The following is a 21,059-nucleotide window of genomic DNA, read 5'->3' as shown; positions in this document are numbered from 1 at the left end:
TTCCTCAATATTTTTTCAGATGGCGCCAACGTACGTAGGTAAAGAAAACTGCCGGCAATTGGAACATCAGCAATCAATAAATGGTGAGAATAATTTATATTATGTTGCGGCTAAAGAAAAACTTTAAATCAACCGGCTGAACTTAGGTTCATAATCAAGGACCGGAATTACATCTAATACCCGAAACGTAACTGCTAAAAATTTGCGCCCCTCAAGCCTTGTCAATACTTTCCTTCTTTTCCATTAGCTTCAACATTTTAACCCGATGGTGTGTGATTAATCTTGATCGAAAATGCACTCATATTTGTTTCCAACAAGATTTGCAATATTTACATGAATCCTCTGCCATATGAGCTAGCTATGCCGAAGGATGAATTTTCTTTACTCCACTTACTGTTTCCAAGATGGTGGCGGAGTAGTGGGAGCTTGAAAAGTAAAATGTAGTCTATAACGGTCCTTGGAGAGTCCTCCTTCAAACAGTCAAAGTTCCATGGAAATAAGTTGTGCCAATCCCGAAATTATCCCGGATTTCAAACATGCAAACAACCCAAAAAAAATTGATAAGTGTCAGTAAATACCCTGGAAGATATATAAATGGAATGGGCATTGCAGAATTTGTAGCATTTGATACTTCTCTATCTAGCGCGACACTAAGGCAGTGGCGTTACGTCGATGAATTTATATACTTTCCTATCTTTTCGTATTGAAAATTGATTGTCTCAATAATTATGATCGGCAACACTAAGCAACTATTTCAATTCAGTCTTTGGACAACAACAAATGTTTATTTTCCATTCCACAAATTTATGTTCAAAGATTATTACAGACAGATACTCAAATCTTAAATAGTAGTATAGATATAGATATAGATGAGTAGACACTGGAGCATAGGAACTCCTTGATATTTTGGAGCCTGTATTCCACAGGACCTTCTCTGGCCCAACCACGGAGTAGACTTGGCAGTTTCTGCTGAAAATTAGTTGGTGGTTTTTTTTTTGAGAGCTCGAAAATATTTCTTACTTTACAACAATTTGCTCGCACCGATTGATTAGGTTCTGGAGAGAGGTATTCGTCTGTTAGGTGATTTTTAAGCGGCGTCTCAATGAACTTCTCATTTCTACACCCCATTGATCCATGGTGTACTACTTGTATTAAGGTTTAACTTGCGTAAAAAGAAGATCAAATTGGCACTTTTTTCTGACGACCCATTGTATAGTATCTCTAGACATTTCATAGGATTGGAATGAAAAAAAAATAACTATATATGGTTTATTTTCTATTTTTGAGACACATAGGTTGTCTCTTATCATCCGCTCTTTGAATGAGTGAGCAACGAAGGCACAAGGTGTAAGTGGCACTAAAATACTATCAGATACAATTTCATTAGTGACCAGATCTTAAACTAATTCCTCTGTTCGATTTTTTAAGTAGACCGTAGGTTTGAGATTTCACTGAAGAAATAACAGGAAAAGATCAAAAACAGTTCATTAATGAAAATAATTGAGAATTATTGAACGACAAATACAAATTAATCTGATCTATTGGATTGCAGGTGTCTGTGTATTATGTGAAATTCACTGGTCTATTTCTTCCAATTTTGTGATTCTACCGCATTAAAACGTTACTCAAAGAAGACCTAACATTTTTTTCCTAATTTACCAGTGAACTAAGTTGCTTGTTCTACATTTTCCGTTGTCTCTTCAGTATCAAAGCTTGCGCAAGCCGCTAAGCTCTGTCTTCTGTTTCTGTATTCTGTTGGCGTCAGCATTCCTCTTAGAAGAGTATCGTAATTGACTTTCACGCCTTTATCATTCATTTTCTGGTAGAGTACCCAACATTCTTTTTCCTTTGGGGTAAAAAACTGTTGACCATCTTGAACTTCAGTACCGATCAGCATTTCTTCCTCGATCATTGGTGCCAAATTTGAGGTTAACTCAGTTTCTCTTAAGTCATCTGAATTTTCTTTTATCGGTGATTTTTGAATTCCTTCTGTAGTTTTGTCCTCATCATCATCGCCAGGTAATTCCAGTGAATAATCCATTATTTCCTGATTTTTTTCATGATGTTCTTCTTCAGGACTGCAACAAAAAATATTTTCATTAAGGAGTAGAAAAATGTTCAATTTCATGTGTAAGTTTTTTTTTTATATTTAATTGATGTGGTCTATACTTCATGAAACTCGATAATTGAAACTAAAAACTGAATCACATTTGAATTTCACTAGGATGAGTTATTAGATCACAACACGTGTTTTGCTAGAACTATAGTATCTTCAGGTGGATGAAGGTAAACTCATTCTAGTGCAAGTCAGCTAATTTAGTTTTTAATTTCTTTTGAATGTTCCGTCCTGACTAAAAACCAATCTATGTATATCGAGAAGGTTGTGAAGATTTTTAAGTATACTCCATTCACTTTTATTTTAGCACTCGGTTGGCCATGAAATAATTTTCTCATGTTTTTGTAACTAGAATGGAGTAAGGTTGACACTTATGAAATGTCGTTAATGTCATAACGCCGTTGCTACAACTAATATCAATTTTCATTAGGAAAATGCCGAAAGTGATTGAAAAAAAGTGACATAGTTTCAGGAAGTGCTATTTAGAATTCAGGTCCGCTCATTCAAATGGTAGGTAACTCTGATATTCTAAAGTTCACAATATATCAGACGGTAGCGAACATATTCAATGTAAATAAATTTATATAATGTTTCATCTGAATCTAAACGACTTATATTTTAGTTGAATATTTCTACAATCTGAAAGATCATGAATTAAGAGGATGACAAAAAATTTCCTTCTATTGGAAGACCCAAAAAGGTAGTGGTATTTGAGTATTTCAAGTATTAAAAATAAACAGCCATGAATACGAGCCAGTTGTCCTGTTAATTGTTAATTCATGTGAAATTTTTGTTTAAAGGTGAAGTTCCTCTTGTCTTGAAACTTCCTTCAATTATTTTGACTTTCATTGATGCAAGATGATTTTTGTTGAAAAATTTAACATTTTTGTAATTATCCGTTAATTCCTTCGAGAGTTACCCATTCCCAACCACTGAATCATATGTGAAGATTTACTTTCCTCGAGTTACTGCATATTATGTGTCAATAATTCAATAGCAAAAATAAATATATTTAAAAACTGATCACTTGTATTTACCATGCAAATAACGAGATTTGGTATGCCTTCAATCAGTTTGTATAAACGTCAATTATGTTCCTCACATATTTTCGATTTCATAATTTCCGAAATGATTCGACATTGTGATGAAAAACATAATTACCTAGACTTATACATATAACGCTCTGATTTCAAACCAAAAAATGTTTTGACGAGAGTCATAACCCCACATTTTCCTTCTATACAGAGTGGAATGTGTCAAATTTGAATGGTATTTGAAGGTGAGGCTTTTTTTTTTCAATAAAAGGTGGAACTGGTCAAAATGGAGCGTTTCACCAAAAATCACCTATACAAAACTTCCAAAATGACAAAGTTGAAAAAAAAATTGAAAATGATTACTGAAATACATCCCAATACGACCCTAGACCGTTTGTTAGCTGAATTATCGCAAAGCAGTGGGAAAAAACTTAACTCCTGATTCGACCATGTGATTTCCTTTAGGATATTATTATAGCTCGTGCTATATTTACGTGGTAATGAAAATGGAAACTTAGGATTGCCAAATTCTTCTCATTATTTTTTAGTAACTTACACGATTTTATGAAATGGCTCATTTCGATACCACGACTTAGGACACAAGTATAAAAAATACAATAATGCTTCAAAATCTCATCAGTAAAATTCGTCCAAATTTTTCACGAATTTTTTCACAATGGGCATCACAATCTTCTTGTTCGAACATTCCAACAATCGTCGTAAAAATGGGTTGAAATGGGGAAATATCATAGCACTTTTTCAACGTAACTAACATGAGCACTTTCAAGAAACTGCCTCGATTTTCTACATTTTTTTTCCACCCTTAATTGCACGATACAATAATTATGATTCTCTCAAAAGTGACCTGATGCATCTAATCTGATGAACTTGGTACTGAACCATTCATTGTCCATCCATATACTTATGTTTTGTTTCTTGTTTGCGATGCCGGAGTCACAGTCCACAGTCCCGTACTCGAAATTGAATGAAATTTTGTCGGATTTCTAGGGGTTGTACCTCGGCCATCTTGGATATTTTATATAGACAATTTTTGGTTGAACGACTTATTTTGAGTCAATAAAAAGCCTCACCTTTGAAACCAGCCTGTATAATAATAATACGTATATTATTATACCATTAAACCCTCAACATTGAGTATTTTCATAACTTACACGGAGTAGTTCTCATGGAACATCTGAGGAACATTTATTGTCCCTACGTGATTGATAGGATTTAAAAAAATAAAAAAAAAACGTCATGATCATAAAGGAATACGACATGCTATCCAAGTCTCGAAATCCAGGAAAGTCTAGGTCATTTGTCGATGTGTGTATAATAAATCGGCGTGTAGTTTATACATGATCGACATGAAGGGAATTGGGCCTTCTGTTCAGACGATAAATCATCGAAACTCCTCAACGCGGAATCACAGGCGAAGGTTGTGATATCGCTAAAGCGGTCCCCGGAAACTTCCCTCCCCCATACCTCGACGCCCTTCAATTTGACGGTGCATATTTTCTACAAAATCGTTCTTTCCTTCCTGGTCGCGAATTAATTTAACTATATTTTGCCACGTGAAACGGAAGTGAAAGTTTTCGAATCAGATACCCCTCTGGAGTGTTTCTAGCAAGTTAACGCTGTGACGGGTTATTAAAGTATCGGGAACTTTTCGGGGAAAACCGTTAATTTGACTTTGCAAGCACTATATTCCTAGCGTTAGAGTTTTTCTGGGAAAAGAATGAAATTAGGATCAATACCAATGTGCAATCTTGAACAAAGGAGCTTGAAGTCTTCGATTCCACACTCTTTATTGCCTTATTTAAGTTTTGTATCTGTAATTTTCTTGGAATATAAATTACTCTGAAGATAACCTTCGAAAAATTCCCAAAAAGTTGGGTTCAGTTAAAACTTCCTCAAGACCGAACGGTTGTGCCGAAATAGATGAAGTTCTCAGATTTATTACTAGAAGATTTCCTCTTTCATAATATGTATCACGTTCAGATCTACGATGTTTTTCCCGGAAAATAAATTACTCTAATGATGACCTTCGAAAAATTCCTAGAAAGTTGGGTTCAGTTAAAACTTCCTCAAGACCGAACAGTTGTGGCGAAATCGATGAAATTCTCAAATTTACTACTAGAAGAGTTGTTCTTTCAGAATATGTATCATTTTTAGATCCACGATAATTTCCTTGGAAAATAAATTACTCTAAAGATGACCATCGAAAAATTCCCAAAAAGTTGGGTTCAGTTAAAACTTCCTCAAGACCGATCGGTTATACCGAAATGGATGAAGTTCTCGAATTTATTACTAGAAGAGTGGCTCTTTCAGAATATGTATCACGATCAGATATATGATAATTTTCTTGGAAGATAATCAATTCGAAACATGACCTTCGAAAAATTCCCAAAAAGTTGGGTTCAGTTTTCAGTTAAAACCTCCTCAAGACCGAAAGGTTGTACCGAAATCGATGAAATTCTCAAATTTATTACTAGAAGAGTTGTTCTTTCAGAATATGTATCACGTTTAGATCCACGATAATTTCCTTGGAAAATAAATTACTGTAAAGATACCTTCGAAAAATTCCCAAAATTTGGGTTCAGTTAAAACTTAAAAAAACTTAAAACAAGACCGATCGGTTACACCGAAATGGATGAAGTTCTCAAATTTATTACTAGAAGAGTGGCTCTTTCAGAATATGTATCACGTTTAGATCCACGATAATTTTCTTGGAAGATAAATTACTCTAAAGATGACTTTCGAAAAATTCCCAAAAAGTTGGGTTCAGTTAAAACTTAAAAAAACTTAAAACAAGACCGATCGGTTACACCGAAATGGATGAAGTTCTCAAATTTATTACTAGAAGAGTGGCTCTTTCAGAATATGTATCACGTTTAGATCCACGATAATTTTCTTGGAAGATAAATTACTCTAAAGATGACTTTCGAAAAATTCCCAAAAAGTTGGGTTCAGTTAAAACTTAAAAAAACTTAAAACAAGACCGATCGGTTACACCGAAATGGATGAAGTTCTCAAATTTATTACTAGAAGAGTGGCTCTTTCAGAATATGTATCACGTTTAGATCCACGATAATTTTCTTGGAAGATAAATTACTCTAAAGATGACTTTCGAAAAATTCCCAAAAAGTTGGGTTCAGTTAAAACTTCCTCAAGATCGAACGTTTGAGCCGACTTCAAGATTTACATTGAGCAAAAAAATTTACGCACATTCTGAAAATCTCGGGAAGGTTTTGAACGAAACAAGACACATTAAATGGAAGAAAAATTCAGGATTTCACCGAATCTTATGTGAAAGAAGAGAAATGAACAATTTTCAAAATACTGAAATGCTGATAAGTGATTTAATACTTGGTATTTCCACCCCTTGCGTTAATTACAACGACGGTTCATACTCAAAATGAGTGATCTTAAAATGTTCTGATCTAATCCTTCCCAGATTTCTCCGAGTTGGATTCCTAAGTCATTAAGAGTAGCTGGATGATTTTCTGAACTTCTCGGCCTTCTACTGAGGTTGTCCCAAACCTGCTCAATCGGATTGAGATCTGGACTTCTTGCTGGCCATTCCATTCGAGAGACTTCAGCCTCTTCAAGGTACTCCTGAACGATGCGCGCACGATGGAGTCTGGCATTATCGTCCATAAAAATGAAATTTTTACCAATGTATGGGGCAAATGGCACTACATGCTCTTCAAGAATGTTCCTTATATACTAATCAGCATTCATAGCTCCATTATCAACGACCACTAGGTCTGTGCGAGCAGTCAAAGATATTCCACCGCATACCATAATCGATCCTCCCCCGAAACCAGTAGTATTCAGGAAATTGCACTGAGCACATCTTTCATGTGGACGTCTGTATACAAGGGAACGTCGCTCACAATGGTAGAGGCAGACTAGACTCATCTGTAAAGAGAACTCTTTCCCAATTGGCCTCTTCCCAATGGATATGCTCTCTCGCAAAATCCAAACGCGCCTTCGATGCACTGGGGTAAGAGCTGGGCCTCTTGCCGCGACACGAGGCCTTAAATCATATTCTCTGAGGCGATTTCTTATTGTCTGAGTGCTAATTTGCACATCATGAGTTTGCTCAAGCTGAATTTGAAGGAGGCGAGCGGTTGCAAACCGTTGTCTCAACGAAGAAACTCTCAAGTAACGTTCTTGAATGGCAGTTGTTACCCGTGGTCCACCCTGTCCTGGTCTTCGGACATTCATACCTGTCTCCCTGAATCGCTGCAACATTCTGGACACACTTGTATGGGAAACTCCAAACCTTCCTGCAATTACTGTGTATGTCCACCCTTCTTCTCGCAAAACTACCGCTTGGGCACATTCCTCTTGGGTCAAATTGCGTGTTTCGCGTTGGATAGCGATCGAGTGTAGAAAATCAAACGAAAGAAAAACTATTGATCACTAGAATTGATCGGGAAACAACTGATTTTAGAATGGAGCCAATAAATCCAAAATCTGATAATATCATCTTTTTTTATTCCTGCTGGGAAAAAAAAACTGTATTGAAGAAAACCGTTGAAAGTGTTTAGAATTTTTTCTAGGCTGATTTGATCTGCATCATCGGGCGAAAAATTTAGAGTTTTCTAAATCCTTGGTACTCTCCAGAGCGTGTTATGATAATCAAACAAATTCCGAAGAAGCATCAACGTTATAAAAATTAATTATTTTACGTCAATTCGAAAGACCGTATCAATGTAGTTGCTTCATGAAATATATGAAAATGGAATGAGATAAAAGTGAGTGGAATTTGAAATTATATACGTTGATATCATACGAGCAAGCTCATCACCAAATATGGAAATTTTCATATATTCTCATAATGCCCTCCGTGGCAAGTTGCTATATTCCGAATCTCCGTAGTATATGGCCACATCGGGATTGATTTTATTAGTTATGCATTCAAAAAGTTCAATTACCGATTTCAATATCCATCAAGTTCCAATGGTACCAATCGCGAGCAGTGATATTGTAACTTTTCATGTCGATAGATGAAACGAATAAATTCCGTTTTTATGGTAGGTATTTGGTTTCGGGCATGGCAGGATGTTCTGCCAAATAATTCGTGAAGGATTGATACTGTTTTTACCTCGAATGTTTTGGGGGAATTAACATAATTAGCAATATATAGGCTGACGTAGTCAATTTCATGAAATTATGATTCTTCCGACTGACGCACTAAATTTTTGCAGTGAAAACTTCTGCAGGTTCTACTTATAACATGATTTCATGAACGAAGTGAAAAATTTGTGGAGAATATGATAGGGCCAATATTTTCTCAGAAAAGACAGCTTTGAATCAGGCTACATTTAGATCGACTCAAAATTTCTTACTTCGAAATTGAAGTTCAACCAAAAAGTTGGGTTCAGTTAAGGAAGTTCCTCAAGACCGAACGGTTGTGCCGAAATGGATGAAGTTCTCAGATTTAGGTATTACTAGAAGAGTTGCTCTTTCAGAATATGTATCACGTTATGTACTATCCTAGAGTTTAGCGTATTCTTGTTCTACTTTTTTGTTTTCCTCTCGAAAATCCCAAAAATCTTTCCATCTAGAGTGTTATCATCTAACCTGATGAAAATAACCTCAGAGTAAGGTGAATCAAATATTTCAAGTTAATTGTCCATTATGAATAGCTCAATACCTAATACATCAATTCAAATCGACTTCCCGACACGATGCAAGCCACTTAAGTAGCATCACAAATCTCTTTTTTTTACCACCAGATGAGCAAACTAATGATACCTTCATTCTAGTCAACCAGTTAATATATCCATACTGAGAAACGGTATCTCTATATTGGTATTCTATGAAGATTCGCGCGCTTTCTTGCAATTTTTTGCCAAGCATCCATATTTATTCTAACCATTCTGGCATTCTCTCACAATTGGCGAGAAACTTTTTGAAAGTTCATTATAAAGACGAATTTATTTCCACCATTGAAAGTTGGTATACATTCGTTTTTAGTATTTTACAAAGACTGGCCTGTTGGGGGCTTCCCTTTTTTTCTTTTAATGACATAATCATATGCCTCTCAACACATAAGAGTTTTAGTATGTCATTTGGAAAACGAGTGTACCTTTTCGATTATATCGAATATAGTACCATAGGAATTGAAAAAGTTCAGCTTACGTTATAACCGTAAGCACCATGAGAGATGAGAATATTTTAGTTGGATAGATGTAGCCATTCATTATAAGAAGTATCCTTTCGTACTGAATAAAATGATCTATGTAACCAAAATCAGAAAATTTTGTTTTATCGTCATATATGTTGAAAATCATGGTACAATTGTTATTTCCAGTAACACAGATTTTTGATGATGAAAGAGTTGATACTGATGATGATGAACCATCTGTTGACTCAGAAACTGCTGAACTCGAGGACTGCAGAACATTTGTATTCTCCTTACTACCAAATAATTTGCTAGACATTTCGATTTTTTTGTTGACCGAATCATCGACATAATTCATCGCAATTTCGGTGCTCTTCCACCCTCCTGCACGCTTTAGTGCTAAAATATCTCCACCCGAATCCGCAACCATAGTGGCTCCAGTTCTGCGAAAAGAGTGGCCGGTGTATAACTCTGGGTCTTTTAAACCTAAATATTTCGCTATTTGCTTTGGGACACCACCAATAGTGTGCTGGCCAGCATTAAGGGAAATGCACTTTCCATGTCGGTATGTCAAAAAAAATCTTAGGCTTTCTGTTCCAGGAGGCCGAAGATTTACATATTTTCTGTATAACATGCAGGGCTTGAAGCTGCAGCCATCATCGGTTATGGTGAATCTTCTTGTTGTTAAATTTTTTGTTTGCCGCAATGTCACAATAACGTATTTTCCCATATCTTCTACATCATTCATGTTTAAGGAGAGAATTTCGTCACATCGACAACATCCAAAAATCCCAAATATTGTTACAATTTTCGCCAGCAACCACTGGTCATCAGGAGCATGTAAAAGAAATTGTTCAGCCTCTTCTTTACTTAATACCTTGGCCTTTTTTGGCGTATAACGCTCATTTTTTCGTTTCAGAAACGCTATTACCTTTTGAAATCTGCAAATGACAACTAAACGTCATATTTTTCAATAAATTTTTTAAGGAAAACAAACCTGCGAACAGGGGCATTTTCTTTCATTTCCAAGCAGCTTTTCAGCATAGACCATTTTGCCCATAAAGTATTAGGGCTGAATCTAGCTGATAGTTGATTCAAGTAGACCAACAAAACATCTTCAGTTACCCCAATCACACTATTTTGTTTTGCCATTTTTTGAAGTCGTGGTATTCTCGCTCGTACCTTGAAGCTGATTTTGCAGGTAATAAACTTGAAGCTACACTGCTGGCTGTCTCAATAATTTCTTTTGGTATATTCATTTTCGCTTTCGCCAAAACAAATGTAAAGAAAAATAAACAGACATGTTTATGGCAACGCTTCCATAGCTTACGACATTGCGACAAATTATTGAGATTTTTTTGGAATTTATCTAACCTTTTTACAAATGAGAAACAAATAAAAAATAGAACAATACACGCAAGGTAACGGTTTTTACTGGCTCAAGGAGGTTATATCCTCCATTCGCCAGTAAAAACCCTCTTACCTTGCTAGTAATGTTATATACTATTTTTTCAAATTTCATATAAACTTTTTAAATTTTAAATAACAAATTACTCGAAAACGGCACATTATACGAGAAAATATGAGAAATAATTTTATTTCACAAAACGTTCAAATATTCATTAGAAAGCATTCAACTTAATTTCACGAGTTGGTTTCTTTGAATTTTTGGTAATTTCATGGTACGTAATTGTCATAATGAGAAAACTGGAAGGTTTTTCAACAGCCTGGTAAGGAAGAAGAGTGTTTCTTCTGACCTCAAGAATCTACTACTGAAATATTTGTACGAGTCACAGACTCACCCTGTATAACGACAAATAAACTTACAAACGGAATGTTATATTTATAATACATAGACATAGAGACATGGACTGTGCCTTCCCTTTCTCATCTATGCATGAAATACGGCCAAAAAAAGTGACAGAGAAACTGAATATCGGGCATGCTAGTTGTCTTTTTCTAGAATTTTGATTGGTGCGGACTCACCTCTATGTGAACACAAAAGAGACAGTTAATGGCCCGACGTGCATTTCTCTTTTTCTATAAAATAGCCAATTTCATGCTGGCATTGCTCAGTCCATGGCTCTATGTCTATGTTATAATATGATGTTGAGATTGTAACATCGAAGAGAGGATTAATTATAAAATAAAAAAATCAAACACTTTTAAAAGTTCAATCTTAGGCTAAGCATTGAAAACTAACGCAATTACTGCATTAGTTGTACTTTTTTCATGCACTGAACTTACCTTTTGACTTCCACATGTGCTGAATGACTCCTCACCAGTCGACGTTTTGGCACTCTTTCCTCACCATCGGTAACTGAAGCGTTGATAACGTTCTTTTCCTGTTTCTTCTGAACAGTATTCGATCTCTTCAAATTTCCTCCCAACATCATCGAGGCAGCTATTGAGTTCTTCCTTCCAGGGAAACCCGCAGAAAAGCTTCGGATAGCATGGATGCTCGATTGTTGAAAAGAAACTGAAATGCATAAAGAAAATCGATGTGGTGCCAGCCATATTCGTCCTCATTCGTGTTTTTGTATGAGAGATATAACTCCGAAAAAAAAATTCTGAAGTTATTGGGGCGGTGAGTTTATTGTGTCATGAAGTATTCGGCGTCACGAACTCATAAATGAAATGTCACTAACTTGTTCAATTCTGATTGCTTCCTGCTACAGTTCTCCATCTTTTCAGTTTGCTCAGTATCTATCCATTAATTTGCTCAGGACAAATCATTAATTTCTTTTCCGAATAACTGATATTCTACATCATTATACAGGCTGGTCCAACAAAAACTCAACACCTCTATTTCCCGACTTTAAAATAACCCGTCAATTTTTGATTCGAGGGGAAGAACTTTTTCACTTTATTCATCCCCGAAACTTCAACCCCCTTGATTTTGAAGAGGGATGAGGGGTGTTGCGATAACTAATTTTTAACATCGTATCGAGTATTATCTGACCCTAAAATTTCACTTCAAAATATCTATCGATAATGAAATAACAGCGAAAATAGTAAAAGAGGTAATGTGGAATTTATCTCGAGAATATTATTCGGTTCCCACACATTTCGAAGGTATTTAGTAGTTATGCTGTTAATTTTTTGTCCAAAAAAGTATTTACTTTTTCTCCAAAAAGTGGACGGACCATGCTTTCGATTTACCTTAGTCCATCGAGAATTTTTGAGAACTTTACAAGTGTCTACTACACTACACTAAAACCGCTGTTGTTATCTAACAACAGCGAAAAGGGTGCATGAAAGAGACGAAGCGAAGGACGTGGCTATCTTAGGTCATGTAGCAATGGATCCGACCTTAAGTACTAGTACTAGTACCTTGTCCGATGTGTCTGTTGTGTCACGCACCACAATCATGTGAATCCTTAAAGAGTGATCTTACAGGACAAATTTATTTAGATCTATTGGAGAACGCTATTTATCCAACCCTCGTGCAAGTATTGGAGAATGCAGAAGACCATCAAACGATCATTTTCCAACAAAATGGGAAACCACCTCATTTCGTTCAACCGGTGCGTCAGTTCTAGGATGAAAATTTTCCTCAAACCTGGATTGGAAGTAGGGGGCATATTTTGAAGCCACCCAGATCAACTGATATGGCTCCACTGGGACGTTTTTTATGGGGTCACCTGTAATCCAAGATTTAAGCTACCCAGCCTGAGTCCCTGGATGATTTTCGAAGTCGGATCATTAATGAAAGCCGTCAAATTTCACCAGAAATATTGAGTAATGTACAGGGTGGGCAAAATTCGTTGTCTACTGAGGGGATCTCGAGAACTATAGTAGCTAGAAGAAAACGGATGAAACATTCTCGAGTTCTTTTTTCGTGACTAATCCAAATCTGAAAACAGAATGGGCCTATCATTTTTAGATTTCGAGTTATAAACAAAAATTGAGATTTTGACGATAACGGAAAGTTCTCATAACTTTTTTGTCCTTGATGTTACAGATCTGAAACATAAACCTTCCTAGGTACTTTCATATGTAAAATCTACTGACAAAAGATTGTCCCCTAAGTAGACAACGAATTTTGCTCATCCTGTAAGTGAACGTTTTCAGCAAAACTTATATTTCTGCATGGAAGTGAATGATGCCCATTTCCAGCATTTAATAAACTATTCAAAAAGTAAGTATGTACCGGTAGATTTGGGTGATTTGGGACAGTCCTGTAACTTGGGACAATTACCCCCCTTGCAGATTTCTTTGTTTCTTACCATTCATGAGTAAAGGGACAAACTTACAAGATTGTGTAGCGTCCTTTCGGTTAGTTTAACGATTAATTCCTGTTGAGTTTGCCGTGACCAGAGCGTTTGAATTGGCAGGAAAAATTAACGAATTCAGGAGAGTAAAAGCGCGTTTTTTTGGCCCTTATACTTTCTAATGTCCTGTACATGTGTTTCACTTTGTGCATATGTAATTTTTTTCTGGATACGTGGGATATTGGGATATTAGATATGTCATGAAACAAGGTTGTTTACAAATCAAACGGCAACACGGATCTCATTAATTTATTTTGTTGTTTCATAGGGTGACTTGGGACAATGCCGAATAGACACAATAGACACAAGCGACGCATTGGCAGCAGAAAATATGCCGATTTTTCGCAGGAAATTATTATTTACGTTAATTCCACAAAGATATCACCAAAGAATGCAAGAAATCAAAGTTCGCTTGTTTTGTTTAGTTTTTATACATTTGAGTTGTCATATATTTTCTTTCGCTGTAATAGGGGTTTATGATTCAATTTCCTTACCGAATTTCAACTATATAATCACAAATTCTGATTTTTCAAAACTATACACCGTCCCAAGTCACCTATTTCATTTGAGGGTTGAGAAATCAATAGATTTTAACTTATGTCCCAAGCCTCCCAAATCGGTGGGTGACTTGGGACAAGTATATTTCATTTTTTTCAAAATTTATATCCGAATTCAGAAGCATGGTATATATCCTAATCAATAGTTTGAGTCATTAAGCATATTCGAACCTCTTTTTCAGATAAAAATCTACGGTACTCTAGTCAACTATTTTACCTGTCATTTCGTTATCCAGGAAGGTGAAAATAAACCACCGAAACGTAGCCACAGAGATCTAGGATTCTTATTGTTCGTTCAACAGATATTACCATTCTCAATAAGAAAAATCTTTTTTCATTAAGCCTCATCTTAGTGTTGTAGCACCCTCAAAAAGAGCTGTTTCAGTTCCTAAGACCAAGACCACTTATTCTTTCAGTGGAAATACAGCTCGATATTTTCATTTCACCTTGTATAATAAACTGAAGAGTAGTTTCATTAGACTCGACGAATTGTGCAGAATTAGATTATGAACTGACGTCCGTTCTGACAGGTTGAATTCTTTCAAACTGCCTCAATCATTGCCAACAAAGCCTACCAATAACACTTCGGAATATTGATAACTAACCTGGTGGTTTGATTAGTAATCACAAGGGCGAAGAGGCGTTTCTTCGATGTGAATGCGTGACTAACTCTATTCCTTGAATACTTCAATTATGAGTTGCCAGTAATTAACAAGATCGACCTCGATATTCCTTGCACAAAGAAGTTCCTAGACTTGAATTCATTGGCCGATTCCTTGATTAGAAACCGTCCCTTCTATGGCTCGGGTCGTAGCGAGCTGACAGGCTAAATGTTTTTTTTTTCAGTTGCATGTTTCCGAAACTTCAAACTCAGATTGAGTAGTGAAGGTCAAAACTATTGACGGAGGTGTTACTTATTATCGAACTAAAGAAATTTCGTTTAATTTTAAAATTTTTTCATTTATTCAATTCTATCCTGATCGTCTGTGGTTATCGAGTATCCCTCAGAAGCTCTGTGAGCTTGTACGAGTTCGAAGAATCAGTTGTGTTCTGTGTAGGCTTTGTTACTGTGTCTTTACGCCACCTTAGGCACGCATAATTCAATGAAGGATCAAACCAATACAATGAAATTCTCTATTCTAAGATCTTTTTTGAAATAATTACAACTGTACGCAACAATTGTTATTCTGCATCAATAAAAAACGAGATCTTAAAATACCTCAATCGGGATTTCTATTCGGTTTTGCCAAAAATGTTTGGTTTCGCCAAAATCTGATAGATTCTGCAAGAAAAATTTGGGTTTCGCAAAAAAAAATTGGTTTCAACAAGAAAATTTCAGTTTCACCAAAAAAAGTTTAATTCGGTTTAAAAATGATTGGATTTGCTGAAAATATTTGGTTTTGCAAAGCACCCTTTAGATTATAAGCAAGGTGAATATCAGAAACAAAGAAAATAATTGATTGATAATTGAATCTAATGAGTCTGGTATAAATATGTAGTATACAATTTTTTTGATCACTGTTACCTTATGTAAAAACAATGAATTTTTACTTTCCAACTTCTTAAGATCATAAATAGCGAATTTCAGGAGAAAGAATGATTTTCATCTCTTTATCATTCATCCAAAATTAATGATTCTTATTATCTTACATCTTGATTATAAAAACTGCAAAAGTTATAAAACAAGACAAGCTAAAGCGATTTTTTTCTCACCTTGTTTCACTATCTTCCTTAATGAGGATGTTATCTGAACATTGTCCTCTCTTCTTGTAATACAGGGAGTTTTTTTGGGAGAATTAGTTCTAGTTTTGACAGCCTCCTCTTCGATATCTGGTATTTCATCTATATCGCTAGAAGCTGGACTGACTAGTGAAACCATGGTGATGATTTCTGTTGCATTTTTCGGTATCGCATTGCTTGAATCGACGACCTCCTGAAATAAAAAACCTGTAGTTTTTCATTTATTTGATGAATCTTTTTCGAACACAAGATATCACTTACTTCTTTCAGTTTTTTCATTATGACCATTACATACCTACCATAAAAATATCGAAAATTCAAAGAACCCAACTCTTAAACTAAGATGGAAGCTATCTAATGAATATTTGAAAGTTTGGTAAAAGAAAAGTATTCTTTATCTTTCTCGTATAATGCGCCACTTTCGAGTACCTAATGTGATATTCAAAGATTGAAAAGTAGGTAAGAAATTTTAAAAATTGGGTACTTCGACTGAATGCAACTCTGTTTAAAAGATCCACAGATGTGTAGTGTCACAGATTTAGCTAGTTATTATGAAGGTACATACTTCTATTTTTCCAGGGGTGGCATAGCTCATTATGAAAACTTAAAATGGCTATATCTTTTTATCAGGGCCGAATCGAAGAGAATGGTTAACAAGAAAAGAGTTTATTTCGGTCTCAAGAATCTTCTGTTTAATTTTTTGTACGACTCACCCTGTATAATGATCATTTCTGTCCCAGAATCAAATCTTTGCTAGTTGAACAAAACCGAGGCAGTAAAAGGTATCATTAATAACTGTAGATATTTCAAGATTTTTCTGAGCGCAAAACATGAAGATATAACCTAAACCATGAAATACACTTCGCAAAAAAATTGACGCACATTATGGAAATCTCAAATTTATTTTACAACTGAAGGTGTTCTCAATGATAATTATTTTTATCAGAATTATGCATGCATATGTTATCCACTTTCAACGGTTTTCTTCAATACAGATGTTTTTTTCCCAGCAGGAATAAAAAAAGATGATATTATCAGATTTTGAATGTATTGGCTCCATTCTAAAATCAGTTGTTCTCGATCAATTCTAGTGATCAATAGTTTTTCTTTCGTTTGATTTTCTACACTCGGTCGCTATGAAACGCGAAACACGCAATTTGACCCAAGAGGAATGTGCCCAAGCGGTAGTTTTGCGAGAAGAAGGGTGGACATACACAAGAATTGCAGAAAGGTTTGGAGTTTCCCATACAAGTGTGTCCAGAATGTTGCAGCGATTCAGGGAGACAGGTATGAATGTCCGAAGACCAGGACAGGGTAGACCACGGGTAACAACTGCCATTCAAGAACGTTACTAACGTTACTTGAGAGTTTCTTCGTTGAGACAACGGTTTGCAAACAATCGCCTCCTTCAAATTCAGCTTGAGCAAACTCATGAGTTGCAAATTAGCACTCAGACAATAAGAAATCGCCTCAGAGAATATGATTTAAAGCCTCGTGTCGCGGCAAGAGGCCCAGCTCTTACCCCAGCCCATCGAAGGGCGCGTTTGGATTTTGCGAGAGAGCATATCCATTGGGAAGAGGCCGATTGGGAAAGAGTTCTCTCCACAGATGAGTCTAGATTCTGCCTCTACCATTTTGATCGACGTTCCCTTGTATACAGACGTCCACATGAAAGATATGCTCAGTGCAATTTCCTGAATACTACTGGTTTCGGGGGAGGATCGATTATGGTATGGGGTGGAATATCTTTGACTGCTCGCACAGACCTAGTGGTCGTTGATAATGGAGCTATGAATGCTGATAAGTAGATAAGGAACATTCTTGAAGAGCATGTAGTGCCATTTGCCCAATAAATTGGTGAAAATTTCATTTTTATGGACGATAATGCCAGACCCCATCGTGCGCGCATCGTTCAGGAGTACCTTGAAGAGATTGAAGTCTCTCGAATGGAATGGCCAGCAAGAAGTCCAGATCTCAATCCGATTGAGCAGGTTTGGGACAACCTCAATAGAAGGCTGAGAAGTTCAGAAAATCATCCAGCTACTCTTAATGACTTAGGAATCCAACTCGGAGAAATCTGGGAAGGATTAGATCAGAACATTTGAAGATCACTCATTTTGAGTATGAACCGTCGTTGCCGAGCTGTAATTAACGCAAGGGGTGGAAATACCAAGTATTAAATCACTTATCAGCATTTCAGTATTTTGAAAATTGTTCATTTCTCTTCTTTCACATGAGATTCGGTGAAATCCTGAATTTTTCTTCTATTTAATGTGTCTCGTTTCGTTCAAAACCTTCCCGAGAGAATATAAAAAATAAGTTATAAAGTCAATGTAGAGTTAACTTTCATTAAAATTGAGATTTTCAGAATGTGCGTTAAGTTTTTTTCGCAGTGTATGTCTCCAGTTTGAAATACAGGGTGTTTCATTTGAAAATTTCCAGTTCTTCGAAACCATTCGACATATTACTATCATATTTAGCAAGAAGTGTAAAATCTGGGAATCCTTCTAAATTATATCGAATGAACGTTTCTGGATACATGCAGTGGTGGGCCATAAGGGCAGGTGACTTTGTGAATTCTTGTAGAGCTTCATGTGTACATTAGAATATTTCGAAAAATAATAACTTTATTGCTATGAAAAAATTTCAATTTTTCTAGAAAATATTTTGAAAATCGAAAAATTTCGATGAAATTGCAGTTTCGTTACTATCGCAGATTTAGAAGGGATTAAGCAGTAGGTAACCTCAGTCCGTGTCGTGCGCCACTGGTAGAGTGGCCAGAAACGTTTATTTGACATAATGATAATATACTAATGTCTATAGCACCATTGAGAGTCACCCTTCGTGCTAAATATGGCGGTAGTAGGTAAACATTTTTTCTTTGACGAATCAAAGACTCCCCCCTTGTACGAATACAAATATTTAAACAGCAGATTCTTGAGGTCAAATGAAACACTTTTTTCCTATACCATTTTTTCCGATTCAGCCATGATGAAAAGATATAGCCATTTTAAGTTTTCATAATGAGCTGTCCAACCCCTGAAAAACAAAATTACCTTCAGAATAACTAGCTTAATCAGTGACAATACACATAGAGGATCTTTTTAACAGAGTTATATTCAGCCAAAGTACACAATTTTTTAAATATCACATATACTTTTTGATATTTCAAATAACTCGAAAACGGCGCATTATACGAGAAAATATGAAGAATCCTTCTATTTTACAAAACGTTCAAATAGTTATTAGATAGCCCACAACTAAGTTTCAAGAGTTCTTTGAATTTTTGGTATTTTCATGGTGCGTCATTGTCGTAATGAGAAAACTGGAAGACGGGTGATATCTTGTGTTCGGAAAAGATTAATCAAGTAAATGAAAACAAAATTGATTTCATTCGATAGAACCGTTTGTGAGATAGAAGTAAAAATAACATTTTTTATGGTGCTTCAACAGCCTGTATCTTTTAAACCGAACCGATTCGAAAAAAATGGTATGGGAAAAAAGTGTTTCTTTCGACCTCAAAAGTCTACTTTTAAAATATTTGTACGAGTCAAAGATTCACCTTGTATATGAATGAAATACATTATCAGCCAGTTATTTCGAATCTTTGGCATAAAAACACTCTCCCCTCCAAACAAAATGACTACGAAGGGTTTTGTAATAATTAGTTTTGCGACTCAACATAATGGCACCTTTTTCTCATTACAATAATGGATGAAAGATGATGAGTAAAATTTACTCACCGTATTCGAAGAATTCTCCTCACACCCCTGCTTTTTCGCAGATTTCAAATCTCTCCTCCTGTTCGTTTTGAGCCTCCTCTTAGTAGCCAGAAATTTGGATTTCGCATGTTCTGGTCGAATTGGCGCCGAAGAACTTCGTTGAAGTGGAGCTCTCTGGTTGTTTCCCTCCTTATTGACAGCGAAAGAATTAAATGCAGAATTTGTCCTCTTACTGAATAATTCCCTTCTTGATTTCGCCGTAGTTGGTCTTATTATAACATTATTAATAGGTTGCGAGTTATCTGTGATTGTAGTATTGGTACTTATGTTTCGTTCTTCGTCCATGTTAATATCCGAAACGGGTGTTACTACTATATTTGGAGGTTCTCTCGGTTGGTCTTGATGATTGGGGGAATATTTCGCTTGGAATTTGTTGACTGGGGTTTTCCTGAATTGGAAAAGGCTGGTGGTCGGTGAGGCGACAGAATTACATTTTGATTCTGAATTTTGTACGATTGTTTCTTCTTGGTCGTGTACCTGGTTGGTGTGAAGATCTTGAGGGAGTCGTAGATCGTTGTCGTCGTGCCTTGGATGTTTCGGATTCTGGTTTAGGAAGATGCTGAGGTTAGGTTTCTCGGATATCTCTGCGTCATCTTTCAATAGGAGTCTCAGCTTGGTGATGATGTCATCTTTGCATGAGAGTATGGAATCTTGATCCACCGAACTCTGTCTCTTAAGAGATCTGGGGGGTTTCCGATTTTCCGGACACTTTCTCGTAATTAAAGGGTCTTTTTCGTCATTACCTTCGTCACTCCAGGCTACTTTAGTTGGTGGAAAATCGTGTGGGGTTCTTTTGCATTTGGCGCTCAGAGTGATTTTGATCTCGTTTTTCTTTGGCATCGTTGAATCTTCGGAATTTTGCTTCGTCAAACCGGGCCTTCGAGGGTTGATCGTTGGGGGGTCGTAAGTCAACGAGGCCTGCCGGAAATTGGGTTTGTTCCTATTGGAAGACATTCTCCGAGCGCTCGCGGAACCTCGCGCGGTCGAGAACGACAGTTGTCTACTGCTCGCTTTCAAAACTTTAACTGAAACGTGGTTCACATGCTTCCATCATTTATTTATTGATTCCGATCTCCTTGACTTCGGGGTTGATTCTTTTTCTTCCGTTTTTCGTGGTCGCCTTGCGAAATTGACGGTTCGCTGACGGTTGACGGAAAAATATGAATATGAATTTTTCCCATGTACACGTGTAACCTGAAACGCTGTTCGCGGTTTCGTTTTTGCGGCCGTTTTTCGAGGGTCGACGATCCTTAATGATTGTTGGTTGTCATGGTTTCTTTTCACGATGGGGTGTTTTGCTTGGTAATGGGCAACCGTTCGTTTATAATGAAATTCTCTTCGAAGACTGATTCGATGAATTATTTTATATTCGAATTAATGCTTCAAGGACATATTGATGTGAATTGCTTTTAGGTAC

At 36.2% G+C, this 21,059-nt stretch overlaps 1 protein-coding gene across 1 annotated transcript; it reads right to left on the bottom strand.

Moving 5' to 3' along the window:
* Positions 1-1,255: 1,255 nt before the first annotated feature.
* On the bottom strand, positions 1,256-20,968 carry LOC123318757. Its single transcript, XM_044908868.1, has 4 exons — positions 19,604-20,968; positions 15,834-16,053; positions 11,537-11,768; positions 1,256-2,078 (listed from the first exon to the last, which is right to left on the bottom strand). The coding sequence occupies exons 1-4, from the start codon at positions 20,594-20,596 to the stop codon at positions 1,667-1,669; spliced, it is 1,857 nt and encodes a 618-aa protein (XP_044764803.1). The 5' UTR covers positions 20,597-20,968; the 3' UTR covers positions 1,256-1,666.
* Positions 20,969-21,059: the final 91 nt, after the last annotated feature.

Source organism: Coccinella septempunctata, chromosome 1, assembly GCF_907165205.1.
Source record: "Coccinella septempunctata chromosome 1, icCocSept1.1, whole genome shotgun sequence".
In the NCBI taxonomy this organism is placed as follows: domain Eukaryota; kingdom Metazoa; phylum Arthropoda; class Insecta; order Coleoptera; family Coccinellidae; genus Coccinella; species Coccinella septempunctata.
This window is presented reverse-complemented; position numbering and strand designations above follow the sequence as displayed.